The 25499-nt window shown below is 48.3% G+C and overlaps 4 protein-coding genes across 4 annotated transcripts; all 4 read right to left on the reverse strand.

The window, feature by feature from the left end:
* Positions 1–390: 390 nt before the first annotated feature.
* C8Q69DRAFT_452778 (hypothetical protein) lies at positions 391–2241 on the reverse strand. Its single transcript, XM_028629588.1, has 2 exons — positions 910–2241; positions 391–803 (listed from the first exon to the last, which is right to left on the reverse strand). The coding sequence occupies exons 1-2, from the start codon at positions 1806–1808 to the stop codon at positions 683–685; spliced, it is 1020 nt and encodes a 339-aa protein (XP_028489521.1). The 5' UTR covers positions 1809–2241; the 3' UTR covers positions 391–682.
* Positions 2242–2417: 176 nt separating this feature from the next.
* C8Q69DRAFT_495166 (hypothetical protein) lies at positions 2418–4303 on the reverse strand. The gene is made up of 5 exons (XM_028632226.1): positions 4017–4303; positions 3883–3939; positions 3807–3827; positions 3567–3746; positions 2418–3494 (listed from the first exon to the last, which is right to left on the reverse strand). The coding sequence occupies exons 1-5, from the start codon at positions 4128–4130 to the stop codon at positions 2598–2600; spliced, it is 1269 nt and encodes a 422-aa protein (XP_028489522.1). The 5' UTR covers positions 4131–4303; the 3' UTR covers positions 2418–2597.
* A 4137-nt stretch (positions 4304–8440) lies between these two features.
* On the reverse strand, positions 8441–10480 carry C8Q69DRAFT_440941 (hypothetical protein; the record flags this gene model as incomplete). Its single annotated transcript, XM_028628699.1, has 3 exons — positions 8441–9749; positions 9809–10139; positions 10207–10480. The coding sequence occupies 3 exons, from the start codon at positions 10478–10480 to the stop codon at positions 8441–8443; spliced, it is 1914 nt and encodes a 637-aa protein (XP_028489523.1).
* An 11903-nt stretch (positions 10481–22383) lies between these two features.
* On the reverse strand, positions 22384–23537 carry C8Q69DRAFT_452827 (hypothetical protein). The gene is made up of 2 exons (XM_028629589.1): positions 23127–23537; positions 22384–23066 (listed from the first exon to the last, which is right to left on the reverse strand). Exons 1-2 carry the CDS (start codon positions 23217–23219, stop codon positions 22836–22838), a joined length of 324 nt encoding a protein of 107 aa, XP_028489524.1. The 5' UTR covers positions 23220–23537; the 3' UTR covers positions 22384–22835.
* Between the last annotated feature and the right edge of the window lie 1962 nt (positions 23538–25499).

Raw genomic sequence — 25499 nt, forward strand, 5'->3', positions numbered from 1 at the left:
CTCCACATACCTGACATGACGTGAATGACAATGGCTATGGGTCGGATCTACAGAGTACCTAGGATAGGATTCATCTAGGAGTTCCGGAGGCTAGCATATAGTATAGATATTGCTTAAATATAAATATAAATCTATTCTTATTTCAATTCACTTTGGAGGATTTCGATTTTCAGATTTTCTAATACCACCCCGGCTCCCTAATCGACTCCTAGAGTCTTCGTGGACTTTTCCAGGCATGAGAGCGAAAAAAAGAGGAACACTGCCCGCCAAAAGTAAGGCGGAGGTTTTGTAGCTCTCCCACCGCCTCTCCGAGCTAAAGGAGAGGTGGATGATGTGAGCCTTTTAGATCTAGTAATTTGCTTCTTTCCCTTCTCTGTTCAATATCACCGTCCAAGATGAAGCAAAAAGGATATTATTTCTGACGTAGAAGTATTATTGTTATACCAATTATATTATAACTTTTATAACGCTATTCGCCAATCCAAACCAATCGAATCCTTAAACCAACCTGTTCTATCAGATCCTGGTGAAAATATGCAAGTAATAGTAGTGGTACACAGAACACAGTCCACAGAGATGGACATGTGAGGAGAAGAGCAAAGAAAAATCGTAAATCAACATTCAACATCATCGTCATTCGTGACTGTTACTCTCTTGGATTTCAAAGAGAGACAGTTCGATATCATGGACCCGTCTTCTTTTTGAACATGTTCAGGACGCTGTGCTGGCCTTTGGGGCACATGTTCATGTTAGAGAATCCGCATTCAGGTAGTCGTTTAGAAGCCTTGATGCTTTCGAGGACCCTGTAAGGAATTAATTATGTTGTAAGTCAATGGGGTTCCTTTTTCTCATGGATTATCATGCAATCTAATGTTAATTGAGTATGGGAGGGGAAGGAAAGAAACATACCACTCGACATCAACAAACTTCACATTCCTCCCAGCAGCACTACCAGATCGTTGCAGTTCTTTCTGCACCTTCCCAGCAGCAAGACCGCCGCCGGCGCCGGATCCGTTCCCGTTCGGTTTTCCCAGGATGACGTGCGTGACGGTCTGGCGGGCGAGAGTGATGGCGATTTTGGCGCCGTTGGATGCGAGGAGGTGTTTGAGCTTGTGGTCTGAGATGAGCGGGAAGGTACTGCCGTTTATATAGATTGTTGTTCCGGTAAAGATGCCGGTGGGGGTTTCTGTTGTGGGATCGAGTTCGGGGGTATTGTTGGTGTCGCTGGGATTGTCATTGCAGAAAGCGAGTTTAGGCCGTGCAGATGGAGGAGGAAGAGCTGTGTATCCCTTGTGTTGTGGATCAGCTTGGTCTCGACTGCTGTGCTGCGATGTAGATGATGGCGCCGACGACGGTGAAGATTCTGCTGCTCTCAATTCCACCACCTTCGTCTTCTTCACCGTCTTCTCGTTGAGGCTTCCATTTTCATCCCCATCCCACTTCCTCCTCTTCGCCCCTCCACCACCACCACCCATCAATGTCCTAATATCCGCACATCCCAATCGCCGTCTCTCCGCCTCGTCCGCAGATATCCATCTCCATTCTCCTGCAGCTCCGTTCCTGATCTTATTCTGGTTCTTACTACTAACACGACAGCCGTTATTCAGCGTCCCATCTCCACTTCCATTCGTGATAGGCTTGCCGAATTGATGTGATAGCTTCTCTGTTCGCGTAGTGCGCCATTCGGACGTGTTGGAGTATGGGTTCTCTGCGCGTTGGTGGCCGGTAGATGCAGTGTTCCAGGGATCGAAGGTTAGATGGTTCTGAGGGACGATGGTATGTGGTTTGTTCAAGGGATGAGGGGGCATTGTAGATTGATTAAGCGTTTGGGGAATATAGAGAGAGAGAAATCCCGTCGTGTCGTGTCTGTTGGCCGGGAGAAAAACGCTACCCTTTTCGAAGATGTGGAAGATAAATTGGAGTAGTCCATGCAACGATTGGCATCTTCTGCAATATAGAAGATGAAGAGAAAAAAAAGGTTAGCTGCCTGCGGATTCCCCGCAGTCCAAGTATGTAGTTGCGTCGAAAGAGCGCGTGGGGTTAAGCTGCTATGTAGCTAGCTAGCTATGGCTGCGGGGCAGAAATTTCCGTCCTTTATGTAGCCACCACGCAGTCTACTTTCTTCAGAGAAACTGCAACTTGTCAGATATGCATAGATGGCTCATATCTTCTGGCTGACAAGGAGTGATTGCAGACTTCCACCGGATGAGATGTGCAGGCTGTCAGGAAGGGTGAAGCGCAAGGAGGGACGATGCTCGGTAGTCTAGACGAGAAAACATGAATTTCCCCGCCAAGATTCATTTGCTCCGCTCATTGTTTTTGTTTTACTGGAATGAGCTTAGCATGAGATCAACCTACCTTTTAATCTGATCAATTCTTAATTGCCTTTTTTTTATAAATATACACAATTTATATGAGTCCTCAAGTATATAATTCATATATATCTATCATCTCAATAATTAAATATGTTTAGATGTATCTATTGACTCTTGATTTAAATTAGAAACAGAATACTAGGTATCTAGTGAAAGAAAGAACAAAGGAGAGACCGGAAAAGAAAAACAGGAAAAAAACCTGGCAGTAATATGTGAACAACCTTACGGCTGTATCGCACACCACTTTTGTATGTGTTCCAATTGCTCTCCGCGTTTAGCGGCCTGTTCTCGATATCTTTCGATCTCATTCTGAGATATCGCAAGCTTCTCTGCTAACGCCTTGAGCTCCATCTTGAGCGTTTCAATTTCCTTTTCCCTTGTTTTTATAGAATCAGTGGCTTTCTGTTCTATTTGCACTTCGCGTTGAGCGGCCTTTTCTCTCTCATTCCGGGATATGTCAAGCTTTTCTGCTAACGACTTATTCCTTACCTGGAGCCCATCAATCTCATCGAGTGCGAGTCTTGTGAAAGTGTCAAGTGCCTTTTTAGCATCAAGCGTTGACTCGATAAGCTTTTGAGATACGTCCAGGTTATCTTTAGAAGAGGGTGTATTAGATTGGCCTAGTTCGATTTTTATAGTGGTCAAGTCGGCCCTCTGGGAGTCATCCCCATCAAATTCGCCAATTTGCTGAGGTGTCATACTCCTATCACTTCCAGTTGTTGGATGTGTAGCATTGTGTGACTGCTCCCTCGGCTGAGCATAATTAGAGAAGCCTATTCCAACATCATCGCGGTCGATAGAGGCTGTATTGAGGCTCTCTTCCGACTGGCGTTGTACAGGATCTCGTGGAAGGCTCCCTTGTTCCGTTGACGGAAGACGGGCCATAGGAGCTACTGCAGAGTCATGGGCATCCGTTGCTGAACCATTTGGGATCTCAATGTCTGCCGCGTAGGGTTCTGGTGGATTGAAACTGGAACCGATCACTGGGTCTTTCACAGAGATACCAGATGGTCGGATGGAAATATCAGGCGGATTCGCTTCTCCCGCACTCTGAGGATGTGTACAACTTTCAACCATTATAACGGGTCTCAATATTTGACTGTTATCACCGTATGTGTCCTAAATTAAGTTATGTATTAGCCTATAGCGCCTGAATAAGGGCATTCTTGGTCGTATCAGCAAGTGGCTCACCCTCTGCTTCTTTGCACTTCCCCTCATTGGACTTCGCCGGCCAGAAGGCGAAATATCCCCGCTGTCTCTGTCAGTGTCTGTATCTTCCCCTTCGGGAGTGACTTCGCGGATATTGGGTTGAGATCGTCGCTTTCGTTTCCCCGCCGACTCCGAATTCCGAGATGATGTTGTGGTCCCCGTCTGAGAGTAATAATATTACTGTCAGTCGCGTCAACAGTAGCGTATAGAAGATATACTAACTCGGAGGCCAGCAGCTTTATCCTGCAAGATAATTAGCCTCCTAGGTCGTTCTTAAACAAGTCACATGCTCACGTACATTCTCGAATCGCAACTTGGCTTCGATGCCACGGAGAGTTCTGTTTGGGAAGTAATCCTAGATCATTGGAGCGTTAGAATGGAATAATCGATACAGTAATAAAGTACAAGCAAACATATAGGAGAATATCGTGCCCTTTGTATGTCTTTAGTCGGGAGAGGAGGGACTTGATTCACCAGGGACAGCAGCAGCTGCGTATTATAGTCCCCCCATCGTGGCATTGAGCCTTTCTTTCCGGGATTTGGCATGATTGTAACATATAACAAGGTGCCACAAGATCAGAGGAGCCAACGTGTTCGCAGATTTTCTGAACGGAAGTTCAGAACTAACTGTAGGTTTCGAAACAAATGCTAGATGACAATCTCAGGAGAAGCATAAGTATATACGGTGTGTATAACTCCTACAGAGGATTATCACTGACCCGATCTAACAGGGAAGAAAACTATAGAACCCTTGGGAAAGTTTTGGCGCAGATTTTTTTTATATTGCCTGTCTTAGCGCCCACAAGGGTCAGTAATGGATAGTCCGCAGCCACAATCAGACAGCGTCTTCGGGCGTTTCGAGACTGCAAATGTTTCAAAGTATATTCATTCGTAGAAGCGGCAAAAGCTACTTGCTATTTGTCTGATGTCGGCCCTTTTTCCTTTCCTTTTCTTTTCAACGCGAAGCAGCAGAAACAAGGCTACATGACGAACACCATATTAGATCCAATAGTCAGTGTGAAGTTGGGTACTTTGCAGACATGTCCCTCTTCCATTCACTATACTGCGGCGCAGCATTTCAATGATTTTAGCCCCCATGAGTTGTATTAGTGCCTCGGGGAATGTTCCGGATAGTGGCTATCCTGCCAATCAGCGTGTGTATAGGCGCCAGGTTCAAAGTCAGCCTCGTGCAAGTACAGAAAAAGCAAAGAGAAGGGCAAATTCTCCTGTCCAAGAGCCAATCAACCGGCATAAATATCAAGATATTGTCTACCTAGAGATGCAGCTAGACGCGTATAAATGATACAAGAAATTAAAGGCTCTGTCCTATACGTCTCGAGTTTCTTTCCGCTTGTGCTCTACATTGCTGTATTTGCTTGGGGGTTGATATCAGAAATCCAACAATTAGATACAGCCTGTGCTTGGCAGGGAATAGAGTTAACTGGTTGTCTTGATATCCCTGATTCTTGGCTCAGCGCGAGGCGCAACGATCTACCGGGAGTGTTGTACCCAGCTTCCGCCCGTAAAACAGCCAGGATGCGCAAGCCGTGAAGACCATAGCAAGAGACCAGAAAAAGCAAGTGCCAGCGTACCTGTTTACGCCGGCCTAAACAGCCAGCCCACAGCTTGACCGCTGAATTTGGCTGGTTCTGATAATTGGACCGCAATATGCACATTCTGGTGAACGAAGTCTAGCGGTCATAGTGTCACAATGACCTTTAGATTCTGAGAAGAAGAAGAAGAAGAAGTACCAAGTACCAGAGTTCATTTCTGCATCTGTTAGCATATTCTGATAAACCCAAATGGAAAAGAAGAGGAAAGAAGCGATCCCTCGGAAGTCTGTCTAACCGACCCCTAAATTGTGTGGAGCAGCTGGCACTGCTGACCTACATGAATCTCAAATTAATATTTCTGCTACTAACTACTGCAACCCAAGTACTTTTGTCCCTACTAGTCAACAATAATAATGGGTCTCGCAAAGCGTAACTAGATCTTACCTTCCCCTTAACAACGTCGCCATCAATAATGAGATCTTATCCCTTCACCGCCCCACGGGCTAATACTGCGAAGCTATATAAGCACGTCTCTCCCGTTCGGATACGGCCACTGAAGACTTCCTTGCTCTGGGCCTCTGGCCCACGAAGAATTGGAGCACACCCTTGTGAAAGCTGTGCCAGATACCGAAGGAGAAAATCCAATCGACTAGCCGCTCCTAGCAGCATACACTGAATATGTCGACGATTTCGTCCAGACACCAAGACCAATCTCTTCTATTTCGTCGCCGGTTGTGGATAACAATTAGAAACAAAAGGCAGCGAATATCGTCGCGTTATATGAGCGAAGCAACTGAATTATCGTTGAGCGTCATCGCCAGTGCGCTAGTAACTAGCGCGTGCTTATTATTGGTTCGTTTTATTATTAGCATCCAATAAGCTTATCAGGTAATACCCTTTTGTGCCTATCTAAAACAAATACTCGCGCTGCACCTTTCTTCAATCTACTAACTTCGATATTATATTTGCTCTACTAATTTGCTAGCTTTACTAACCCTATTTAACTATTAACTTTATTAATCTATATACCTACTCCTTCAGCTTGAATCTATTCTACTAATTTACTAACCCTTTTAGGACTACTAGATCTGCCTACTATCATCTATGTCTCTATAAACTCTATAAGCTCTATTCGCTCGTTACAGTCTGCTATCTATACCTGCTTCACTAGTTTGCTTCACTAACTGTTACAACCTAACCCCTAGGGAGTATTCTAGGAGCTGAACCGCTGCGCCAGGAAGTAAAAGACTAGGATCCTTGGGCAACGCCCAAGAAACTGCTCTCGCTATATAAGGACAAAGACTTTACTATACCTGCTTCACTAACTACTTACTTCGCTAGGTCTACTAAATCTACTAATTCTGATAGATCTATCCCACAAGGTCGAATAAATCATAACTCTATTAACCCTATTATATCTATACCTATCTACAGACTACTTATTTTCAGAATCTGAACTCAATATCACGTGAACCCTACCCTACACTACTCTCAAATACATAGGCGCTCAGCACCTAACTGCGCAAATGCAATCCGCCACAAGTCTTTAGTAACAAAGTTAAAGAAGACAGCGATAAAGAAAGGGTCGAGTTTCAAATAAGAGTCTCTGTCATAATGGATAATGGTCTGGCCTATCTACTCGAATTGAAAACCAACTGTTTCCCCGGAGTTGCATAATCTACAGTAACGAATTTGCCGATTGTGATAAACCTTCGAGTCCTGTTGACGGGTTAATTAAGCTGGTTTAACCTCATTGCATTGTATCGGATAGCTGTAACCTGCATGAACTAGAATGAATTTGTCTCAGTTCGGTTTTGCTTCGATAAGGAGGAATGTCTACTCCGTAGTGCATAGTTATGTGCTCTTTGCGCAAGCAATTCTGAAGAAGCAGCCCACCAATCGTCATTTTGAAACATGGGGCTAAAAGGGCTAAGGACTCGAGAAACAAAACAGCTACGCATCAGACCTAGAAGAATTCAACCGCTTATTCCTAATTCATTTGGATGCTGTCACTGCAGCAAAACAAGGTGCGTGAACTGCGTGATCTTTTCATTCATGCATGCCGGTTCGTCTATTTGGATTTCTGTAATATATCCAGCATCCTAGACCGTTCGGCTGAAACGACCGTATACTACTATAGCAGTAGTTCTGCAGCCCAGACCGTGAGACACGACTACGACAGAATGGTAAGGAAGAACGCGATAATTTGCAATATATATTAACCTGGGTTCTCTTCTTCACTAAAAGAAAACGAAAAAGCGCGGTCGTAGCAACCTGCAGATGGACACAGGCGAAATATGGACAGCTCTAGATCCGATCTTGGGATCAGACACTCCGTCCAGTCCGTCGATCCTAAAAGCCCGCGGCTGATGACGCCTGTATCAGACAGACCAACCGACTGCTGATCGTGGAGACGTGAAAAGCAGACGATCCCCTGGACAAGAAAGGAAAAGTGGTGTACGAAGGAGAGTGAGAATACGCAATCATAAAATGTTTAGAAGAAGGTCTCGGGACATCAGCGGACATGATTTAACTGGCCTTTCGTTATCATCACCATCATCTCTTTTAAAACATGCTTTTTGTGGAAATTGTGGTTTCGTCATCGGTAGACAACAATCGAAGAGCTGTCTGGTGAACCGAGGATTTGCTTGCCCGAAGATTAAACAAGAAAGAAATCAAGTTTTGGGTAAAAAGCTCAAGACCGTTGCCAGTCGTGCGGCTTTATGCGAGAAGCGAAGATCAAAAAACCAGGACAGTATAATTGCATAAGGAGATTCGTATCATCACGGTCGTTAGAAAGGAAATTCTCAGAAACAGACATCATGAGAGGAAACTGAAAATAAACAGGAAAAAGCCCAGAAATAGAGAGAAAAAAAAAAAAAACACACGACATGAGTAGAGAAAATCTCGCAGATATATCAGCAGATCAACGCTCACACTGGCAACGAATTACATGCCACCAATGAAATCGCCATGTCGAGAAACAGCAGAAAGAAAATTAGAAGGAGCGTCGAATCATGATTCACCGCTGCGCGATAATAGGACCATTACCACCTGGTAATGTCACAACATCTCGCAGCACGCTGTACTGGCAGCAATACAGTAGCGCACAATCCCTAAGGCGCACCAACAACTGTTGCGCCAACATTAAGTCGTCAATTTGCACACAATATCAATGACACCGTCGACTCCGGGTGCCGACGACTCCAGAAACCCAGAGTCTTATCTAGTAACAAGTTACATCAGAGCATGGCTCGGTATGGACCTGGATGTGCTGCGGATACCAAGACAAGTATACCAAACTCATCGACGGCGGCCAATCACACTCGCCGCTGTCATGGGTTGCAGACCAAGCGGCCCACCACCGACAGGGCCACCGATCGTGGTCTCTGTGATTGTCTTGCGGCGCTTCTGCTCGTACTCTGGTCCTCGACTGTCGGGACGGATCAAGCGATCGTCATCGTCATCTCGCAGACGCTTGTTGGAGGACAGGGAACCGTTAAGGGCCGAATAGCTTGGGGCAGAGTTCGTTGTCGAATATGCATCCCCGTTCGGTGCAGTCCCACGAGTATCGCTGACAATGTTGTAGAGGCTATTAGCCGGGGCGCGTGGGGGAGTGTTATATCCGGGTGCCCACTGCGATTGAGATCCACCAGTGCGAGGGGTGAGTCGGTCGGCGCCATTCTGGTGCGATGGCGACGCGGTCATATCCGGGGAAATGTGGGAATGATCCGCCGTCAGAGCCGCCACAGAAGGGTTGCCGGTGTACGTGTACGAGCCACGGTTGGTATTATAGGCCGCAGAGCCGTCCTGGAGATATTCAGTGCCATGTTCCTGGACCGTCTCTGCCTCACCCGCTCCATGACCCACATGTCCGTTTCCCTGAACATAACGATCTGGTTTCACATCACCCTGGTCAGTCTCAGATTGACCTCCTACACCTCTCCCGGGCGGCGGAGCCATCTCGTTCTTAATGTAAGAGGCCGGAGGGAGTGTCTGCCCATAGCTTGGCATCGATGACTGCTGAGGAGCATACTGAGCCTGAGACTGAGGGGCAGCAGAGTAATATGGCTTGGAGTTATCGTATCCTGATTGACTCTGGTACGACTGCATACTCTGCATATTGTTCCCTGGCGGAGTGGTGGCTGGCGTCGTGGGCATGGATCGTGCATTGCTCAAGCCAGTATCGATGGACAGTGGTTGCGAACCTTGGACGTTCTGGCTACCCCATTCGTACGAATTGCCATGGCTAGGCATGCCCATCATACTCGATGCGCTGGTGGGCGGTGTCGGGAATGTGTGCGCCCGGTCGAGGCCAGGCCGGCTGCTGGGGTGAACCAGGGCGTTGGATGGTTGAGCCATCTGGGACGGCACTGGAGTCTGCATCGAGTGGTGGTGGTGCAATGTCGGGGGCTGCTGCGAAGCTTGAGATGTTCCAGGAGGCTGCGTTCCTTCCAACCGTCTCTGCTGGGACTCGTGCACGACCATGTTGGTCCGGGTCTGGTTAGTTGGATGGTACAATAGACCTCCAATGTTGTGCACAAATAGCGGGTAGAGAAGATCAGTGATCTTCTCCTTGTTGGCAAAGTCAAGGGCGCGCTCAAAGGGAATCCTATAGTACTGTAAGCATGCATTACAAATCCTCATGTTACGGGAAGGAGCCAATCCTACCAAACGCCCTTTAGATGCATTGGGCCAATCTTGACCACATGGCGGATCTTCTCGCTCTTGAGGATACCATCTCGACGGCCTCTGGTCATTCCGGCCACATTCAGGAGCTTGGTACCGTTGATCATATGGTTATCTTCTCGTCGAGCAACACAGACACCCTTGGCTTCCACTTGATAGCAAAGACTCCCTTCATCCTCCCAGAGAGTGGCCGTGACTCGCGGCTTCGCTCCCGGAGGTGCAATCTGGCCAGTAGTGTCAAAGGCGTATGGCTGGCTCGCTGTGTTCGAGTTCGTCACATATGCATGGGGCGACACGCTATGGTTGCTCATAGCTGTTTTATCACATCACGTTAGCGCCGAAGTACATTTTTCAGTGTTTGGAGCCATATCAGGACTTACCAGGCAAGGGCAGCAACTGGGCGGGCACCTGGCTCGTCATCGAAGTGGTCGAAGGCTGGCTCGCCGCTTGAGGGGATGTAACCCCGTTGGCATATCCATAGTGAGAGTACGAGCCGGTGGGGGCATACGTCGTGGAACCGGGATGCAGAACAGGCGGTTGCTGGTACGGTTGATAGTGGGTCAAGCTCCCCGCAGTGGCACCCTGCGAGGCGTAGGGCTGCGCAGAGGATAGATGCGAGGAATGCACGTCCATGTATGGTTGTGTTTGGTTCATGCTGCCAATGGAGCTCTGACCTTGGTAGTAGCCCTCCGCGACCGAATTTGATGCCACGCTGTATTCGGTCTGAGCAGAAGAATCCAGAGAGAGGCGGTTCTGGCTACGGCCTGCGACGTCCGCAGACGGAGGCGGGCTCTTGATGTCGTTCACAGAGGCCTGGGAGTACCCCGAGATACTCGTGCGTGAACTGGGGTTGCTGGACCCAGACGATACCGCCGGTGACGTATCCGGGCCACTTGCTCGCAGCGACGGATAGCCCGAAACGGGCGCCTGGTTGGCGGATGGGAGAGTGAGCGCAGGAAGCTTGTCACCAGACAGTAGAGGCCGTTCTGCAGCGTGATGGTTATACCACGGAATATCCACGGGGCCTCTGGTGTGGACCTGGGAAATCGACGGCAGCTCCAGCTTTCCGGTATTGACGGGAAAACGGCTTTAACAGCGGTGCAAAGTTAGAGTGGGAAGGGACGAAGTGTTCACGAAAAAAGACTCGTGACGTCCCTGTTCAGATCAATAGAACTCGACTGGTGGAGAGTCGGATCCAGTTCTGTAAACGGAAAACACCAAACAGAAACGGATACCACGTCACACCGAAAAAGGAGTATACAACCTCGAGAATGAGCTGTATACAAAGTGTGAAGACCACAGGTCGTCAAAAGCAAATGATAATGGGGGCGTGCGACAATGCTGCAAAGCAAATAGAAAAGCACCTGGGGAAGATTGACGCTGAACAAATGTTGCAAGCTCGTAGATGGTCGTAAACGTAAAATGCCAGCTGAGTTAATGCAGCTGACGATGCAGATGGCTTATGCAGCACTCGCAAATGGAAACTCTACATCAAAACTTTTCTCTTTTTCTTCTCGTCGTCGTCGTTGTCTCAAGCTGGAAGCGTGACGCAGGAGGCAGCAAGGAAACAACGGAAATGAATAGCCACGAAAGACAGCAGAATCGCTCAACCAGACGAAGACGGGGTTCGTGGGTATCGTGTCAAGTCGTAAAATTCGAACAATAACAGAAGCAACTCGATCGGGACGGTTTCGCGAACCAAACGGGCTGCAACGGCAGGCGGTGCGGGTATACAACTTGGGGAGGGGCACTTGGTGCAGAACGAACGAACCGAAGGCCGTACTCGGTATCAACAACAACGGTCTATGGAACACGAGATAATTTTCCTCTTTCGTTTTCAAAATATTTCTTCTTTTGTGCGAACAGCCGTATCGACAAAGAGAGGCAAGCTGGAGAAACAGCAGTCGTAGTGGTGGCTAGTCGTAACGGTCGTAGCGGGTCGTAGAATGGGAGGGTTCTGTCCTCGTTTGGCACCAGAGATGGACCAAGGAGATAGAAAGTCGCGTCTGTGAGGGATAAAGCACAGCTGTAAGCAAATGTTCGTTCTGTACTCTTCTTTTTTTTTTTCGTTTCTCGTGGCTCGTTTCTCAACAGCAGATCATGAATGCTGGAGAGAGGTGGAGGGGAAGAGAAGGAAAAGGCACAATGCAGGCGGCTGCAGCAGAGATCGGACGGGGGAAGATCAGGTGCATTGACGGGGAAGATCGGAGAAAATGAAGAAACAACAAATAGGGCCGGTCTGGCTGGTCGTGGTTAAAGTGCAATGATGGTCGGTGTGTATGGTACGAAACAGTGTAATTGCCAGTAGTCGCAGAGGGGAATTGCATTACCTGCTGCACTTTCTAGGAACCCATACAAAAAAGTGGAGGCTGGGGCAAACGCCAGAAAGCGGGAGCCGATCCGGTGTTGCAGGATGGCTTGTGCAGGTAGCTTTCTTTTTTTTTGGTTTTTTTAATTAATTGGGATATGGAAGAGAGAAGGGAGAAGAGAAAAAGGGAGAGAGGGAGGGAAGAGTGGATTATTGCGTGCAGCCGTCACAGCGACTTTCTTCTTCTTTGGGAGAGAAAGAAGAAAGGCCTGGATCGAAGCTGGGTTGACTGCGGTGAGCGAGGAAGCTCTTTCGGGGAGAGAGAGGGGGAAGAGGCTGCGGAAAGGCCGAGCCGTGACCTTCTTCTTCTAGGCGTGGGGAGGGGGGAAAGCCAGAGTTCAACCAGACAAGAGACAAGACAGACCAGAAGAGGGGGGGAAGAAAGCAGTAAGGCAAGGCTTTTGGGCGTTTTAGCGGGAGGTTGGGACCGACGGGGCTGGACGCAGGGCAGGAAATCACCGGACTGGATGGGGGCAGAGGATGCGTTGGTCCTGGGAGGGGGGTTTGGGGCAGGCCCGGCGATTGGCGGGGCCGGGTGGAGCTAGGACCCGGACCCGATGCGGGAACAACGTACAGAGAACTCCGCCAGATTGGACAGCTCGACCTCGTTTGTCACCTGTCGTGATCAACAAGTCAGATTGATTGGCATTCGTCCGGCAAAAACCGACAAGACGAAGAAAGAAGAAGAAAAAGAAGAAGAAGAATTAGAAGAAGAAGGAGAAGATCATGAATAGAGTATGATGCAAAATAAAAAAAAGATCGTCTCTCCCTTTTTGCTTTGGAGAGTGGGGTTGGGGCCAAGGTAGACAAGAGAACGACAGGATCGCCCGCCAGGACAGCCTCAGGCTGCTATCGCTTTCCCTCTAGCCCAGCACTGCCAGTGAAGCTTTGTGGAGCTGTCGACGGACAACAACCGTGCGCCCGAGCGGAGTCGATGGAGGATGGATTGCCCTCGCAGGGCCCAGAACGGAACTCAACTGATTGCCATCACACAGCTTGGTGCAAGGGCCATCCGCTGACGGCCACAGGAACCCTTGGGGTTGACGTAGGGACCATGACCGTGTCCGTCCCAGGTGCAGATGTAGAAAAAGGTAAAAGGTAAGAAGAGAAATAAGAATATCAAGAAAACGCAAGCAAGCGAACGGTAAGATGCACAGTTGGTTACTTACTTACTCAATAACGGCGGTATCCTTTGGCCCCCGGCTCAACAGCGCTGGGCGGCAACCGAGACGGTGTGCTCCGGCGTCCACAGATCGAATGGCGTTTCGGCTCGACGGTGGATCGGGTATCCGCGCAAAAAAATAAAAATAAATAAAAAGAAGAATGATCAAAAGAAGATCAAGGGGAGCAGCTGTACTAAAGGGAAGAAGAAAGAAAAGCAAGAGAAGAATGTGTGTAGCCGGCCAACCACAGGAGGGATCGGAGTTTGGCGTGGTCGCAGCTCCTTCGTTGGTCAGAGTTATCGAGAAAGGCTCCCGCGGACCAGGATGATGCTGGATCTGCTCTGACCGTCGATCGAAACTCGGGACGCAGACACTTCGAATGGATGTTCCCTCTTTATCGGGATGGCATGGGATCTGGAAGGGGAAACGGAACTGCTACGAGAACGCTGACGTTCTGTTCTCTCTCTCTCTCTCTCTCTCTATAAAGAGATTAAACCCCCCTGAAGGAATATCGATAATATGTCCGGCTGTTGTGTACACGCACGGCTACCGGGTCTGGGGATTGGTCTTCCACACGTTGGGCAACCTGGCTCTGCTTCTAGACCTCTGTTTTCTGGCTCGTCTCTCCCAATCCAAAATTCCCAAGAAGGAACAGGACGAGCTATGGATGGAGGGGTCCAGACTCTGCTCGGTTAAATGATAGTCACTCTATGTTCCCTGTTCTCCAGGAGATGATGATGGCAGCTTCTTGGGGGGTTTCAAGCTCTATACACAAAAGCTCCACGGATTGTATGGTCAACCGGCGTCCACGAGGGCTGCTAAAAAGTCCAACCAATCGCTAGGGGCGGCGTATCTGCTGCTCTTTCTTTCTGCAAGCGCGGTCTCTGGCAGCTTCGGGACGCGGGGGAGGGGGGATGGCGTGTTTGGCACTAGAGAAGGGATCTAGAAGAAGGCAACAATACAGCTGTCTAGAGAAGCTCTAGAGGAGCTGCAACTGCATTCGAAAAAGAAACAAAATGCGGGCAACGGAGCTGCTGCTGCTGCTGCGAGTACGGCAGTCAGGGACGCTGGGAATAGGATGGCGGAAGCAGATGCAAGATTGCGCAGTCTAAATGGCGGTGGATCGTGGTATAAGAGCCAGACAGCCAGACGGGCTCAATTTCCCTCCCCAATTAGTGACGAGAGATAGTCTCGTCCAGCACGCAGTTGAGATCAAAACTAACCTGATAGTCACCCATTTTCCCCGCTGAAGCTCTTTTTGGTCTTGATCCCTGGCGGCCTAGCACAGAGTGCCGACTCGAGTAGTACTGTACCTATCCGTGGCCCCGCCTATAGTCTAGCTTACTTCCGATGTAACGACTCCTGAGCGACTTGTTCGTCGCGATTCCAGCTTAACCGGACTACTCTATAGACCGGTGGAGATGGGCTGTAAGCTCGTCATCCCAGGCCATTGGACGTTCCAGGAGCGACAATACCATACTCAATCATCATTATTAAGGCTTCCCGTCGATCTAGAATTAAGCTGTGGCTCCCTTCTAAAACAAAGGCTTACCCGCTGGCTCTGTTAGTTACTCCTACAACTGGCAGTCAAATCAAAAGAGAAAAGAAAAGAAAAAAAGAAGCGTCTAAGCTTCTGCTTGGTCCGCCCGGGGCAGCAATGGGAATGCAGGCAAGCGTGGGCTAGCCAGGAAAGACAACGGAGTCGACAGTCTGAGAGCTGGACGATGAAAGGCGTTCCCAGGCAGGGATTTTCTGCAAAGAATTTGGACCATTGGTTCACAAGACACCACGAATGATGGCACTACTTGGGTCAACAATCGGTGAGACCAGTCGATCAAGGGCGACGGCCAAGGAGCGTGTCAGGGACGTGCTTTTGCCGTTTCGGTCCCCCGGATCCTCTGATCATGACCTCTTTCGCCAACCCGTGACATGACCACAGGCCTTGTTTCGGCCACCTCATGGCTGGTGGCCAACAGCAGCAGAAGCCACGAGTTCTCTGTTAGGTCCCCTTCTTGATATGCTCCGTGGAGGATCCACGATCGCCACTGCGCCAGTCAACTACCCTTATCCGGCTGCCGCGCCAATCGATCCTTTTGCAAACGCAGGAGGGCGTGGCCAAAGTCAAATCGAGCAAAGACGTAGCTATTGGTCTGGCCATCTGCCATCAGGACGCTCGGTAGGTGATGTACAAGTACCCATGGAGTGATTTGCATCGCGAACAAGATGTGGCAATGGGGGATGGAAGCAAACCAGCACCACATGTACAGATCAAGGCCCAATAGGTACAAGTACAAACTCTGTCCAGTCTCGCCCGTAACAACAATAGGGCCATTTCCATCTGATCAAACGGGCCCCATTGGCGGTGATACCTTACCGCTTTACATTTGCCTTGGCGATGTCCTTAGTCAAGTTTTCGTACTCACTCTGCACAAACGGACCGTTCTCTTTTTCCTTCAAGAATCATCTGTTGCGGCCGCCGGAAAAGCACGCATCAACGATCATGCACCGCGAGTGGGGGCAAGAGAGTAGTCTGTGGTTTCCAAGGGCGGGGCGGCCGTGCTGTCAATGTTGGATCTCCCGCCTTGGTTAGTTAATGCCCTTTTTTTTCAAAAGTGACGGATGATGATTGATTCGAACTGTTGATGGGCTATTTTCGGAAAGTCTTGCGCAGTTTGGCAATATGACAACACCCCCGTTCCCACATCGACCGGATCCTCTAATATCGGCTGTCTGATGGCACAGACCCGATCAAATATTCGCTATCCATCCTCACTGTTTTCCTCGCTGTGACACGTCCTTCGAAAAAGAAATCATTATGAAAAAACCGACAAACCACCGCGGCGCCAGGATAGATGCCGTTGTTCACCGCTCATGAAACCCTAGCTCCATCACTATCACGGCTGTGTACTCCTTGCTTGCCTGCTCTGTCCATCTAGCCACTTACGATGAAGCTCGGTGTCCGTCCGCCCTTAGCGCGCTGACTGACAAACCACCGGGTGGATTTTGGCTGGCTGATAGCGAAACTAGAAAATATCTGGCTATTCTATAATCTGTTAGCCGCCCGGTGGGTCGTTCTTTATGTGCTCCATCCTCTCATGCTTTGTATGACGCCGGCTAGGGCTAGTGGCCGGGAAGTCAGAAGTTACCAAGTCAAATCTCCCTCTCGAACCCATGGATGACCGGAGCGTCAGGGTTTCGGCACACTGCTGGCAGGGTTCCTTGGGAATATTTGGTCCGGAGACATGGCGCGAACCATGGAGAGAGAGGGAGAGGGCGAGGGAGAGAGATTCTAAATAAAGAACTCTTCCAAATGAAGAACCGCGTTCGTTTTGCCGTCCGTTTCGAGTAAAGCCGCAAACACCTGCTATCGTGATATTATTACTAGACACTGGTCGATCGCTTGTCACTCTTCTCGTACCATGTCTGACTGGTTCTTGTAGACGACCTCCAGCATACGTAATTGTCGGGGTATTTCCCTACCAGACTGCAATTCACTGGATGATAGCAGGTACTAGAAGACCTGTGTCTGACAACTGTTCTCGGGTATCGACGGATCCGCAGTTGGTGGATGAGATTCGAGACTTGTCACCAGGTAGAACGGTGGGGAGTGCCAATAGCCGCAAAAATAGGAGGAACCACCGAGAATAATTGTTGAGGCGGTCAGACCGGAATCCGCTGACTGTTCCAGAGAAGCGTAGCGCGTACGGAGTAGATGGTTGTAAATAATAATGGAGGACTTGTCCTGGTGAGAAGAAGAAAGTCAGTTACTGAGTACTTAGAACTTGAAGCCAGCCTCCTCCAGGTCTTCAGAACTGGCTGATCCACCCTGAGACGATCGATCGCTCCCGGAGACAGTTCAAACCTAGGCGGGTCATCGAGTTGGTGTTCCTCAGTTTGCCCGCAGATATTCATGCAGGTACAGTAGCGACGCACATCGTTCAAGCAGCAGTGTACGGAGTACTGTACCGGCTCTAGCATCCGCAGCTGTCCATCAGCGGGGATTGTTTGAGACTTGAGTGCGTTCGTGGATCGCTTCCCGAGTGCCCTAACTCAATAACTAGTTGATCTCGACAACCACCGAGCTGCTGCATCAGTGCACCCTTACTCGTGAGTGATGGCTACTTTAGCATCCGGGGTAATAATCACTATGGTATTACTATTAACTATTATTGTTATACTTAGTTAGACTCTATAGTGACCCTTGAAATCATATAGCCCATCCGCAATGCTGACATGTGCGCTTCGCTTTCAAGTTCGAAGCTATCGACCGCGACGCGTTACTTGCCAAATAATCACAATGCTATATTACTATTCTCATTCAAAATATGGGCCTTTTGATTATTGAGCATGATGCTTTCCCCCTTGCCCTTTTTCCGACGAGAATTGGATAACTAATGCGCCATATTAGTCATGGAACAGATGCCTATCATCTCTTAACACGACAGATCGAAGTACGCCGGCAACCCTCAGCGAATGGAAGCTCATCTCCCTTGACCATAGGGTCCGATTGTCGGACATCACACACTAATGAATGGCATGCGGAATGCGAACCCAAGCGATATTAGATCGGAGATTAAAATCGCTGTTCTGGCGCGCGAAACAATCTCGTTCAACGCCCTCTTACCTCTACTCTTGCGGAAAAGCCAATAGAAATGCAAGCCGCGGGAGTTGTCGTCGACGGATCTGATAGGGCATCCCTTGGAGATTAGTGCAACATCACCATCTCGTTATGGACGACTCACTGCCTCCAAAGCTTCAGTCGAGCATCTCACTTGGAACTATCTTTATCTACCTCCCCCACTCGGGCGGCAAAGGCGAAATTTTAATCAGAGTAATAAGTCTCGCTCGAGGAGTATTCTCTGCATTTGCCACCAGGGTCAAACTCCCATGCATACATAGCTTTATTTTGCTAAGCTCGTGGCATCGTCGCAGACTGTTCGCTGTTGAGACTTTGGCCACCGGCGCTGCCGCGCTCAGTCTACTGCAAGGGCCACACCGGCGCACAGCTGCCAATGCAACAGAATTAAACTCACATTGCGTCCGCAGTGGTGCGCGCACGCGAGATCTACCGTACATCGATCCCATACGTTTAACCTTCTGGAAGAAAAACACAATATCAGCAGACTGCAATAACTGCCAGGTGCTGTGATATTTATTGTGGGGGACTAGTGTGGGACAATCTCGCTGCTTGATGATAATGAGCGCACATTGTAACACATCGAGGGGTAGAACAGGTCTTCTAAGTCCTTGAAATTCCCCGCCTACATAACTAACACCCCGGAGTGAGCCAAAGGCGCCCTAACGCATTAACCCGGCCCCTACAGATCCTGGGTTCTACGAAATCAACAGACACGCCCTCCTTCGAGAATGGACATCAAGGCCCTGAGAAGCGCCCGAAATAGCCTGGGTCTCACGGAACTTTCATTTGAGTAATACTCCGTAATCATGTTCGTATTCTCCTCGAGTATTACACTGCATGATCTCCACACTCGGTCCGGTTCATGACATTCACGAACACAGAAAATCAGCGACGACCAGTCATGGAGCTCCGTTTTGACCTCGTAGCTAAATCCTAGTAATATCGACATGGTCCATTGACTTGCCTGAGAGAGCATCGCAGTATAAAACCATTGTGCAGCTGGCGATAGCATTACTCGGGGAAATTCATTCAGCAATGGTATTCGAACCGAGCCAGTGCTTGATCATCGCTCAGATATTCCGTGCTTCTCATATCAGGACATCCTTGGGAACCTGGAAAAAGTCTATAGCTCCACCGTTATTGCTTGATTGGCGATTCCAAAGTTAGATAAGATGTCGTGTTTCGCTCGCATTGGAAGAAAGGAAACGATGACTCTGTTGCGAGCGGTTGTGCGACAGAGTCACGGGTGACACTTTGTGATTTGATATCCTCGGCACGGCCGACAAGGATTGAGTGACCGCAAAATGATCGCTCCCCTCCTCTTCTCTCTATCTTTCTTCCTTCCTGGTGGCGAGACTGCCGTGTTTATCCACGAGAGAGATCCCCATGGGCCAAGAGGGCCAGTCAGGATACATGAGAGCAGCGATATACAACTCCCGGCGCCATCGACTGGCTGCGGAAGCGACCACGTATCTGACACACCGGCGATGTCGTTGACCGACTAACTTCCTGACCAGCGACCAGGTGGCTGCCCCGATGTGGTGTCGGTTCACGACGGCGCCTTGTGCTGGACCACACGGATCTGCCAAAGCTCCATCTTCAAGAGACTATCCCGCGTTTGCCATCTGACCGCCAGTATCACCAAGCGGCCCCCACCCCTCACTACTCTCTCCCCTTGCTTCCCTGCGTCGCGGAGGAGGGTTGAACCTTGAGGAAGAAGTCGAAAACAGCCTTCTGTTCTCTCAGGGATCCTGTCAGAATCTCAGCTGAGCACCGGGCCAGGTTTCAGCTGCAACGACCCGTGGTTGCATATGCGACCGATCCGCGCCACGAGTCTCCATCTTTTTTTAAATTCTTCGAGAGCTTTGCCAGTCACTACTCTATTGTTAACCAGTGAGACCGCTCTCTTCTAGCCCTTTTTTCTTTTCTCCGTACGGAGATTCCGTATCGATTATCCACAAGACTCCCTCTCAAATCCCGGTTTTTCTGGTATCTTGCAAAGAAAGGATCCAAGCGCTCTCTCTCTGAGGGATCTGCTGGGTTGTCACAACTAGATAGTGCTCGGGCCTTCTTTTGGCGGTGGCAGTTCACTGTGTGACCGTTGCTCGCTATCCTTGATCGACCGGTAAGGATCGAAACGACGGGGACCGAACGGACCTCAAATCTCTTTGTGCGGGAGACCCACGCGATCTTCAGTGCAGGACTTGAGAGTAGTTTGCTAAGACCGCTTGGATAGGGCTAAACGTCAAGCTCGGAGACTACTCCATACCCGTATGCAGTCATCGGGGACGCCGTCCGTCCAGACTCCATTGGGACGTGCGAATGATAGTTATTCCTTGCGTCAGAAGTTCGACAGCCTAGAAGCACAATTTGCCCATCTATTACCACTCCTTCACTGACCGGGTCTGAAACCTGACACATCTCACTTTTCTTCTTCACGTGGGTATTAATCGATAATTTGCATCCTCCACACGCCTGTCGTTCTCACGGACACGCATGGGAAAAGAACTCAGTTTAACGGGTAGCAAGAAATATCCCAAGACATTATTCCCAAGAGAATAAAACGGTCAGCAAAGAAAGAACTAGTTAGCCTATCCTTGACTATGTACTTCTAATAGTGGGACGCGCTTGACAGCCCTAACTTAACCATATATTCCTTTACCGGCTGCAGTTCATACTCTCTTAACTTCGCGGAAGTGGCACCGGAACTTCCCCCAGTTTGATTCTGATACGCCCTCGAATTTTATCGGTGCGGCCGATAATCAAAGTTGCATGAGTGGCTTCTGTTTCAGTCCTTGGCGATTGAGCGATTGAAGGATAGTTACGAGTCCCAGCCACTGACATAATTATCGATTTACTCTTGCAAACGCCCTTTTTCTCTTTTCTAGGCCTACAGGAAAGTTTAATAGTTGCCGCTAAGTCTCAATTCTATTTTAATATCGTTACTCGGTTGGTATATACTATATGATTAACATTATATTATGGATAGTAACTAATTGATTAATTGATTTCTCCATAACTCGTATAACCGGGGATCCATAATAGCGTGGCTTTTTCTCTTTCTTCGGACCCTCTCCTTTCCCCGACCACCCCACAGTGGCTTCCTTTTGTATTTTTCTTATTTCTGTGATCTTATAATCCACTGTAATAAATAATGTCTGTAGTACATTCACTTCCCTTCAAACCATATGTATTTATTAGTACTAGTACGCACCTTAGCAACATGGTCCTTTCAAGACCTGTCATTCAATCGATTACGAAGCTGAATAATGAAATTAACTATTATCCAAGACCCAAGAAACAAATAATTAGCTGTCAATCCATCCCTCAATCGATCCAGCCATCCATCCATCCCTTCCGGGCCATTCCTTCCCGGTTCTAGAACTCAGAGAGAGAAAAAAAAGGTACGTATACGTATTTAGTATGGGACAATTCGGGATAGGATTCAACGATGAAATAATAGGATAAAACAACATAAGAGGTCAAATCATCTCAATTCCGTATCTTTTTCTCTACTTCTCAATCTCCACATGAAGATCCTCCTGGCTTCCTTCCCTTCCCTTCCCTGCCCCCCATTCCCTTTTTCCACTTAGATATTCTTCGCGTTGTATAATTACACGAAAAGACTAAACTAGAAGATTCTTTTCTTTTCTTTTCTTTTCTTTTCTTTCTTTCGTATCCAGCCCGTCAGCTCTTAGTTAGCCCCATATGTAGTTACTAGTTAGTTAGTTAGTAAGACATCTCTGCCCCAGAACCGAAAATAATGCTTATGCCCCTTGCATACAACTATGCATATGTAACGACTTCCGCGTGGCTGGCGTGGTGTGAATTTCAGAATAAATAGAATAGTACTTACTTACTTACTAGAGTGGGATTAAGGAGGCAGAGAGGAATGTGATATGGGGTTTCGTTATACCAAACGTGTGCATGTTTTAGGTTATGTATGTACTACGTACTATGTACGATAGAGTGAGTACGCAGGAGGATCGGTGATGATGTGGTGATCTTCATGTCTACCATAAGTAGTAGATCGAAAGATGATTGATGATTCGATCCTGATGGGAAAGAATGGAGAAGTATAGTGAATAATAGGACTGAATGGCATGTACCAGTACTCAAATTAACGAGGGTTGGTTATCGTGTATTCTTCATTGTTGGTGTTGGTGTTTGTGTATGTGTGTGTCATATTGTGTTAGGAAGCTATGTGGTGGTTAGTGTAGGTGACCCGATGAACTAGGTTTTCTTTTTCAGGTAATGGGACATTAGACCGATTTTGTACCATGCCCCCGATACAATAGATACTTGTTCCTTTTAGATGCATTAATTAGACGATGGATTCAATGTTTTGCAGAGGTGTAGTTAGAAATAGCATATTTCTATATTTTTAGAGTCATCGTTTCCCAGTGATATATATACGTAAACAGGCCGAATCATACTAGGTTCCATTACGGTCATATAATCGCTTTTTTCAAAGATAGATCCAATTCCAGGTATTATCAAGCATTTGGATTCTTTTTTTTTTCTCCCTCTATGTTCCATCCACGAAGATAGGCGCGGTGCGAAATAGAAGCCCAATTCTCGATAGCAAGCGAGATATGTACAGTTCAATGACCGCTTGATGTAGCCTGATATATTCCGAAAAAAAGGGAAGCGAGGTTCTATTTTTTTTTTTAAAGCTCTTCATGGCTAAAGCAAAGAGCGAAAAACTTCCCATTCTTGTCAGCCCTGCTGCAATACCATACCCAAGTCCCAATCATCCGTAACCCAGTTTGGATATCGTCAACCGTCCAAAGAAAAGTACCCCCGTTCCGTAAATCTTGCCTACCCAAATGCCTGCTCTCAAGGACCCTTCCTGTTTATCTGCGAAGTGTATGCATCGGTGAACATCTGCTGTAAGATATTCATCCATTCTTGCTGGCGATGGGAGAGCGGTTTCTGGGGGTTCTTGAATGTTCCAGACAGGATCTCCCGCACTTTACTGCCGAGGATTTTGAGAGCTAGAATGGATTTCCAGTCCTTGACGGAAAATCGGATACGGTTGTTGTCGATGGATATTATTCCGGCATATAACTAAATTTGAAGTTAGCAAAGGGTTTCATCTTCAGATCAATGTCATGCGGAGTTTAATACCTTGAACTCCGCTTCTCCACACAGCAAAGCAACGGCAAAGTCGTCCACAGCGCTTGTCTCATGGGCGTTGTAGAACTTGTTGCGCGCCTGCATGATGTGGTAAAACGATAGCCACTTGATACTAGCATCTGCTTGCTTGTTGACGGATGTTGGATGGAGGCTCACGGCCTGGTTGTTGGAGACATTGCGCCAGCCTTTGCCTTCGCGGGAGAGCAACTTGGGATAGAAACTCCACGCAATGACCGAGGTGACAACTAGATCACTAGCGCTATTTACGTCGAACCGCTCAGGGACTACAAAGAATTGACGCTGGCGGCCAGAGAAACGGGCCCTTTCCCAGATGCATTAGTTGGAAGAGCAGGGTAAAGGCAAACCGAGGGGATGCTCACCTCTTTAAAGAAGCCTGTTCCGTATCGTCGAGCTTCATCAAGCCTGTATCTGCAATGGAGACCAGAAGCTGCATCTTGATATCTTCGATACTGAGAAGCGCCTGAGGACTGAGGAAATTACTCCGGCAAAAGGAGTATTCGTTTATTCCCGGTGAGTTCCTTATCCGCTTCCATGCGCAGTAAGCATTGTACACGGTGAGAAGATCCGAGTCTCCTGGGATATGCATTTAGTAAACTCGCCTATAAACATATTAGGTATTTTACCTTTCTTGAAAGACAACCTAGCAAGTTCTTTCTGAGTGTTGGAGCCCATTGTATTGACAAAAGGTGACTTGGAAGACAAGATAGCCGCAATGCTCACAGAGGCATCTAGGCACTTGAAGAAAGCGCCGTAGATGATGAGCTTCCCTAGGAAGACATCCAGCGGAAGTTTTGCGAGCTGTCTTCCGAGCGGCGTAAGAGTTTCTGAATTCGTCAGAGCCTTCACTTCTTTCAAAGAGTCGATTGCCCGTCTGATATTCTTTGATGATGGCGGATCAAGAGCCTCAAGAAGAGTCTGCTCAACGTCGCCCAAGTTGCAGATCTTGACGCGTAAGACCAAATCTTGTAGGGAAAGCCTAAGCATCTCGGGGGTCTGCTGTTCCGCGAGCTGTTTATCGTGTTAGCGATTGCAGTCCAGTTCCAAGTCAAACCTGGACTTACCAGGCTATCATGTCTATGTTTCGTAAATAAATGGAAACATATTCCAGTCTGAACTCGCCCAGCTCTTCCACGACGTTGTTTTGCATTTGCGCGTGAGATAAACGATTCCACAAGTCGCGAAAGCTGTCGTCTCTCGTCGAATCTATACAAGTTCTTAGCTTTGGCCAGTAAGTACCACGAATTAACACTAACCGCATCACTTTCTCCTTTCCGGCATCAATAACGGCAGTGATATCGGGAATTGTGATACCTAATCAGATTAGCAAAGCAGAAGCAACTAGTTTGGAGATCACCCACCGGTTTCCGCAATATTGGTTGCGATAACGATTTTTCTTGTTCCCTCCGGGGGCACAAGGAAAGCTTTCTCCTGATCTTCGCTGGGAATAGACGAGTGAAGAGCATGGACTATCCAGCCTCTCCCAAAAGCCGGGTCTGACAAGATCTCATCATTAAGCCGGCGGATCTCCGCCATACCAGGCATAAACACTAGAATGGCTTTACTGTACCATTCCAAATTAGGATCGGTGGCAATCTTCGCCAACAATCTCGTGATCAGATGGTAGTCTAGTCGATACTCGTCGAAGTTAGTGACTGTGTCTCTGGTTTGTTTTGAATAGCCTTCCAGCGTCGACCCAAGACCCCCGGCCCCCTCTTCGCCAGGGCTGTCCGGAGAAGGTTCTGCGACATCATCGTCGAGCGCAGAGGACTGGTCATCCAGAAGACGATAATTGGTCATTTCAACAGCATCTTCGAGATATTTGACTTCCACAGGGAAGGTCCGCCCGGGGATATTCAACACAGGGACGCCACCTAAATAGGACGAGAAACGTTGGGCGTCGACCGTAGCTGACATCAAAACGAGCTTTAGATCTGGTCTTTGTTGCATCAATCTCCGCAGGATTATCAGCAGGAAGTCGCTATCGATGGTCCGCTCGTGTACCTCATCCAGTACAACATGCGAGATATCTTGAAAGTCCTGAGGGCGCTCTAGCATCCGTACTACTACTCCCGTTGTTCTAGTTTGTGTCAGTTATCACAGCCGATGATGTTAGAATAAGGGCTAGTGACATACGCGTATACCAGCTTCGTGGATTGAGTGAGCTTGCTTTCCAGTCTAATTGCATATCCCACGAGAGACCTTGACGTCCCAATGTCGTTTTTATTTTCTCCCAACTCTTCACTGACTCTCCGCGCCAACGATATCGCGGAGATTCGGCGAGGCTCCGTGACATATATCTTGCAATTGCGACCTTCTATCAACTCGTGTTCAAGGATAAAGGAA

The sequence above is a fragment of the Paecilomyces variotii genome, assembly GCF_004022145.1.
Source record: "Paecilomyces variotii strain CBS 101075 chromosome Unknown C8Q69scaffold_1, whole genome shotgun sequence".
Lineage (NCBI taxonomy): Eukaryota > Fungi > Ascomycota > Eurotiomycetes > Eurotiales > Thermoascaceae > Paecilomyces > Paecilomyces variotii.

Coding starts and splice junctions, on each gene's coding strand:
- C8Q69DRAFT_452778 (XM_028629588.1), bottom strand. CDS start 1,808: ATGCCCCCTCATCCCTTGAACAAACCACATACCATCGTCCCTCAGAAC. Junction 804..909: donor AAGTTTGTTGATGTCGAGTG/GTATGTTTCTTT, acceptor AATTCCTTACAG/GGTCCTCGAAAGCATCAAGG.
- C8Q69DRAFT_495166 (XM_028632226.1), bottom strand. CDS start 4,130: ATGCCAAATCCCGGAAAGAAAGGCTCAATGCCACGATGGGGGGACTAT. Junction 3,828..3,882: donor CCAAGTTGCGATTCGAGAAT/GTACGTGAGCAT, acceptor ATTATCTTGCAG/GATAAAGCTGCTGGCCTCCG. Junction 3,495..3,566: donor GAAGTGCAAAGAAGCAGAGG/GTGAGCCACTTG, acceptor AACTTAATTTAG/GACACATACGGTGATAACAG.
- C8Q69DRAFT_452827 (XM_028629589.1), bottom strand. CDS start 23,219: ATGCAGGCGCGCAACAAGTTCTACAACGCCCATGAGACAAGCGCTGTG. Junction 23,067..23,126: donor GTGGAGAAGCGGAGTTCAAG/GTATTAAACTCC, acceptor CTTCAAATTTAG/TTATATGCCGGAATAATATC.